At 43.4% G+C, this 6,402-nt stretch overlaps 2 protein-coding genes and 1 long non-coding RNA gene across 5 annotated transcripts in view; 1 reads left to right on the forward strand and 2 right to left on the reverse strand.

The window, feature by feature from the left end:
* The window catches only part of mcc (MCC regulator of WNT signaling pathway), a 190,064-nt gene that overhangs the window by 59,753 nt on the left and 123,909 nt on the right, over positions 1–6,402 (reverse strand). The window lies entirely within an intron of this gene.
* On the forward strand, positions 27–574 carry LOC139026722 (uncharacterized). Of its 2 annotated transcripts, none has more exons than XR_011478641.1 (2): positions 27–141; positions 183–574. It is a non-coding gene; the product is annotated as an uncharacterized lncRNA (long non-coding RNA). The 2 variants fall into 2 exon arrangements; XR_011478643.1 differs by having other exon boundaries at positions 33–141; positions 203–574.
* On the reverse strand, positions 1,126–5,832 carry slc35e3 (solute carrier family 35 member E3). The gene is given in 7 exon segments (XM_023983287.2): positions 1,126–1,360; positions 1,669–1,751; positions 2,724–2,761; positions 2,764–2,811; positions 2,814–2,872; positions 3,425–3,570; positions 5,079–5,832. Coding segments are annotated over 7 exon segments (963 nt in total). The 5' UTR covers positions 5,481–5,832; the 3' UTR covers positions 1,126–1,173.

A 6,402-nucleotide genomic window follows, 5' to 3' on the forward strand; every position in this document is an offset into this window, starting at 1 on the left:
TGATGCGTTGGCTCGCACACTCACTGTCCCTAGGTCTGTTTGAGGGAAGGGCCAGGTTGGAATCATAGAACTTGAAGGTTGGAATCATAGAACTAGAGGTTGGAATCATAGAACTAGAGGTTGGAATCATAGAACTAGAAGGTTGGAATCATAGATAGGCTTGGAATCAATAGAACTAAGAGTTGGAATCATAGAACTAGAGCTTGAATCATAGAACTAGAATTCTATAGTTGGAATGTGATTGTTGAGTGAAAGGGGAACTGGCCAAACAGTGAGTAAAGGGAGATAGTTCTGGCAGGATCACTAATGATCATGTTTTGTTAAGATAATATGACGATGATAATAACTGCTAAAGAAGTGGAATGTATACTGTATTGGAAGATGTGGGAGCTCAGTATTTACATTGTTTTTGCATTACTCAAGATGCTGTCTTATATTTCAGTATTTTTGCCGGTACGATCAAACAGAGGACAACTTGCTCTTAACAATTTCCAAATGCTGAAGATACTTTTGCATTATTTAATGATTTTCTTTTTTCATACTGTGATCTTCAATAAATTGTATTTTATTGATAGTTTTTGTCTCATTTAGGAAGCTTGGGAAGTGACCTGAACCTGCCACAGAGCATTGAGAGGCCCATTGACAGCTGTATGAATGGAGGTTAGGTAGGGCTACCACTCATTGTGGTCGTAGAGAAAAGGACTCTGTTTTCATAGTGCTGCTCACAACCTATTTATGTCAACGGTTACTGAAGTAGAAAGTAATGCATATCTCAAATACTTTATAAGTCCAGATTGTTTCGGTAAAGGACTAAATCACATTCTTTGTTGAACACTCTGATTGCTGCTGGGACAGTCCTGAGAAACAGGAGTACATACAGCTTTTAATTATTATTTATTTCACCTTTATTTAACCAGGTAGGCTAGTTGAGAACAAGTTTTCATTTGCAACTGCGACCTGGCCAAGATAAAGCATAGTAATTTGACACATACAACAACACAAAGTTACACATGGCTTGCCTTTACAAGTTGTCAACATGGTATCATACAGGGCTGGAATAAGAGTTGGGTCATATTTCATTAGTGCACACTGTAGCAAAAACGTTTTGCACAGAAAACCAAAACAAACCAATGAGAGCAGCAGCCTCTATGGATTGGCACTCCGGTGGGCCTATCATGGCCTCTGGACCAGCTTGCTTTTGCCCTCCTCCTGCTCTGCCAGCTTGAAGTGGGTGTAGGAGAGGATGCCAGCGAGGGTACAGAGGATGCCCAGGCCCTGGTTTAGAGACAGGGGGTCCTGGAAGAGAACATAGCCCCCCAACAGGGTGATGCAGAACTTGAAGTGGCCAAACATGTTGTAGCTGTAGGAGTTCACGGTTAAGGTCAAATAAAAAAAGGAGCACACAGTGAATTTGAAATTTATCACATACACACCTTTGTAATATTGACCCCAGAGTTATACTAGTTGTCATGGTGATTCCTCATATCATATCTCCGCCTCCTTATCAACAATATTGGAGGAGAAGGTCAAAGGTCCCTCCACTCTGACMTTATTCTTCAATGAGTTTTGAGAAGGRGRGAGGATGTGAGGAATCRAGGACAGAWTAATTGACATTTTGRGACAGTMCTATTGGTTGACCCTTGACCTCCAGCCAGAACAAAAGGATACGTGACAGCAGAGGTGTTCCCTATGATCCAGTAGATTGACAGGTTGACTAGGAAGGCTATGAGGCCAGATAGCATCACCATGGCCTGAAGGGAGAGATACAACATGTTAGCATCACCATGGCCTGAAGGGAGAGATACAACATGTTAGCATCACCATGGTCTGAAGGGAGAGATACAACATGTTAGCATCACCATGGTCTGAAGGTAGAGATACAACATGTTAGCATTACCATGGTCTGAAGGTAACAACAGCACAGTAGCATGTTAGCAGAATTAGCAACATCAGTATTTTACCACTGTTTGTTATTACTTGTCTATCTCCAGGGGGTGGAAGTGGAGGCTTGTAGACCTTAGGGGTCAGAACAACGGTGTTGAAGTGAGCTCCTTTGACCGAGTGGCAGGTTTGGTTGCTGGGCAGACTACAGGCCACACACAGCTGAACATGCTTCGACATGTTCGTAGAGGACTAGTGCTTGTGTGCCTTCAGTGACTCATCTTATAGGAGTAATCCATCACAGGATGTAGTCTCTCACTCATTCTGAAGACAAACTAAAAGTATGAAACACCTCTCTCAAAATAATTTACATTAACAAAATAGACTATAGACAAAATAGACTTTACATTAACAAAATAGACTATAGACAAAATAGACKTTACATTAACAAAATAGACTATTTGAATATTTAGGCTAAGGCAGGAATTCCCCCAAAGTCCCCCCCACCCCCCCTTCTAACCTTGCATGCAAAAAGAGGTGATCGTTTCTTTGGCCCATCTGCTTAGGCCTGGTCTTAAAGTCTCTTACCCCAGTCATGCAGTATGAGTTAGGTAGTGGGATTACAACTTCACCATCCCTGAACCAGCCAAGCCATGGCATTCATCGAGTCTGAACAGACTCACAATGCTGAGTTCTTCCAAAAGTATGTTTCCCTGTGTGTCTCAGAGAGAGAGAGGAAACTGTAGAATAACTCTCAGTGACAGAGTCAACGCTGAGATCTGATTAGGTGTACTATCCATTAGCTAACTGATTGGTGATCTCTCCCCCCCCCCGTCTCTTACCAGTGCTGGGAAGGACCAGGGCCCGAAAATGCCCCCTCCCCAGAGAGAGGTTCGAAGAAGGGCACGAGGAGAGAAGGGGCAGAGGACAGGGGGCCTGGTAGTAGAGTAGCTGCATGGAGTTGACCTGGAGCTCATGCTGTTTCACACCACTGAGATAGAGGGAGGATAGAGGGAGGTGGGAGGGAGAGAGGGAGGTGGGGGGAGAGAGGGAGGTGGGGGAGAGAGGGAGGGAGGTGGAGAGGGAGAGAAGGTAGGGAGGGAGGGGAGAGGAGAGGGGTGGGAGGAGGAGGGGGGGAGGTGGGGGGAAGGAGCGGGAGGGAGGTGGGGAAGAGCGGGAGGGAGGTGGAGGGAGGAGAGAGGGAGGAGGTGGGGAGGGAGGGAAAGAGAGAGAGAAGGGGAGGAAGGGAGGAGAAGGGATGGAGGAGGGGGGGGGGGTAGGGAGCGATGTAGGAGGGAGGTGGGAGGAGAGAGAAGGGAGAGAGATATGTATATCAATCAATAATGAGGCCTGAGATAATAGTACAATCACCCTTGATAATAAGAAGTATGAATAAGGCAAGAAAGTCACTAACATGTTCTAGTCTGTCTGCATCCCACTAGCACCCTATTCCCTTTCTAGTGCACTACTTTAGACCAGGGCCATTAGGGAATAGGGTGCCATTTGGAAGACAACCGGTTCACCCATAGACTGTAGTGTTCACCAGGTCCAAGTGCACTTCAAAGCATCACTACTTACCACCTGATAGAGGGAGGTGACGAACACTCCTAGTGTGGCAAAGACCATCCCCAGGAGGTTGAATCTCACATCATAGTAGGAGTTGAGGATCACACCTAACGTTATGGGCACCTAGTAGACAGACACACATCACCTAACGTTATGGGCACCTAGTAGACAGACACACAGGAATACACAGCAGGTAAATAGTGTTACTGTAACTGTAACATAAAAATACATTATAAAAAGTTAGGATTAGGCATTAGGATGGTTAGAAAACAAAAGAACATTTTTAAAAAACCTTTATTTTAACTAGGCAAGTCAGTTAAGAACAAATTCTTATTTACAAATACGGCCTACTCCGGACGATGCTGGGCAATTGTGCGCCGCACTATGGACTCTCAATCAAGGCCGGATGTGATACAGCCTGGATAGCACTGAGATGCAGTGCCTTAGACCGCTGCGCCACTCGGGAGCCCTGGTTAAAGGGATACTCACAGATTTTTGTCAATGATGCCCTTTATCTACTTCCCCAGAGTCAGATGAACTGGTGGATACATTTATGTCCAATGCGTGCAGTTTGATGGAAGTTGCTAACTAGCGTAGCACAATGACTAGAAGTCTATGGATATCTGCTAGCACTGTCACTTAGTACAGAGGACTGGAAGTCTATGGATATCTGCTAGCATGCTAGTACAAGGACTGGAAGCTCTATGAGACTGCTGCGTAGACATGGCTCAGTTTTATGGATTCTGCTAAATGGCTAGTACAAGGACTGGAAGTCTATTGGATATCTGCTAGTAGGCTATGTACTACTAGGTACTAGGACTACGGAAGTTCTGGCTGTGCGGATCATCTCTCTGCAGCTGCTAGTACGGACTGGATGTCTATGGGATATCTGTCTGTGAAAGTACTCTAACGTCCTTCATACTGGACAGAGGATTTTATGTTTTTGCAAACTAGTGACCACTCTACAAGAGCTGCCTGTCCAGTACATGAATGCATTGCTTGATTCAATGTAGAGCGATCATTACGATATAATTCATTAATGGCTTGGTGAAAGGCAATTGAGCATTGGTGAACTACCGAAACATATTTCATATTGTTAGGGACTGTGTATTATATTTACCACTATTCTGGGTGGTTATTAGGCTTAATATTATTTGTTCAAAATCATATATATTGCCAATGATTCAATTCATGACTACTCATGTTTCGGTTTATTACCAAGAGATATGTAATTCAATTTCCTGGGTCAATAATGTGAATTGTATATTGAAATTCTTTATACAACAATGGAATTAATGGGAAGGCTACTATTCCTATTGATTTATCTTTTGACGAGATGGCTTGATCTTTTTGTTGCAATCATTAGAGTTAAAAATAACTGAAACTCACTACTATTTGAACATACAGATATGCATAATTTACTGTAATAAGACTTGTTTTTTTCTTTAAACTTGTGTGCTTGGTTGTGTATAATTCAACTTGGTATGTTTGTACAATTAGAAAAGTATTTTAAATATATAAAAAAAAAGGTGTAATCTCATAAAGCCAGTCTACCATTCTGTATGAATGCTAGATACATTGGTAGTAGACAGCATTTGTACATTGCATAACCCCCCCCCCCCCCTACCTACCAAAGTCAACTTGATCTTGGTGGAGAATGTCTTCTTGTAGTACATTGTCTGTATGACAATGATCACAGGAGTTGTCATCACTTTGGCCAGCTGGTAAGTGCCGATGGTGTTGTTTTGTAAAGACAGATTGGTGAAAGCCACGAASCCACAGAAGCTYAGAGCGAGCCAGATAATTTTGGTGGGTTGGAGACTCTTTGGCGCAAATATGTCCATCTTCTGGCATASCCAYAGTCCAAGCCATGTCACAACGAAATGGATCAGAGTCAGAGTCATGTTCGGGAAGCCATAGTGAACATAGATCCATTTGTTGATGAAAACGATGCATATCGATGATAGCAAGTTGGCCAATAATCCAATGACRAGGCGGCTGTTCGAGAAAAGGTCCGACAGTCGGTTAGCCATGGTCGTCTTGATAACGGTCCTGTAAAATCTACATACAGGTTTTTAGTAGTACCGTATAGTATGAAGCTAGGTAGCTAATGTAAACCAACAAAAATGTCTACCCTCTGCCACACATCAAGAAAAGTTGCGGGGGTCTCTCTCCAGGCTTCGACACTACCGACTGATCGGGCATACATCCCCTTTCGTAAACATTTACAGGGCCTATACAGTGGCATTACATTCTATAGTGTTCCGGTCCTGCATGTACAGTTACACAACGCTTTCATACTTTCCCATCGCATGTGGATCATACAGGAGAAAGAGCCTGGTTGCAACTTAACGGGAGCAGTGACGTCAGATGATGCGATCTTTACTTCCGTGTTCTGCGAAGAGAACTAGCCACGTCAGTGCCCTACAGCGCCTACCCGTGGACACTTTGGAAAGTTGCGAAGGCGATAACCTAAACCATCTCTTCTCGACCTATACAAGGTGGTGTCTCAAACATTCCTTATACTCTTCTAGATTCAGATACGTATTTTGCATCCTGCCTGTGCATGGCCCAAAGACAAACAATATTTCAGTCAAGTCACTTTTATTGTGTGTATACAAAATGCAGAAAACCATTCACTCCATTACTTAAATTTGGCAAAAAAAAAAAAAAAATAAATAAAATAGAGAAACAAAATGTCCGCGGTGGGATGTATTTATGGTTGGATCTCGTACCCCAGCGGGTCCAGACCCTTATCCAATAAGAGAAGAGACGACTCCCTCATCTTCTGAAGGAACTTCCTCAGCTCAATCCTTGGAGAACACCTGAAAGAGAGCGAGAGACAAGAGGGAACATAGTTAGCAAAAAAAAGAAGAGGAGGATGGGAAAGTAGACGAGGGAAAGAGAAGAAAGCAACGCAGTGACAGGGAGGAGATACTGTAGAATAGTGTTGAT

This window comes from Salvelinus sp. IW2-2015, linkage group LG4q.1:29 (assembly GCF_002910315.2).
Source record: "Salvelinus sp. IW2-2015 linkage group LG4q.1:29, ASM291031v2, whole genome shotgun sequence".
Taxonomy (NCBI): Eukaryota; Metazoa; Chordata; class Actinopteri; order Salmoniformes; family Salmonidae; genus Salvelinus; species Salvelinus sp. IW2-2015.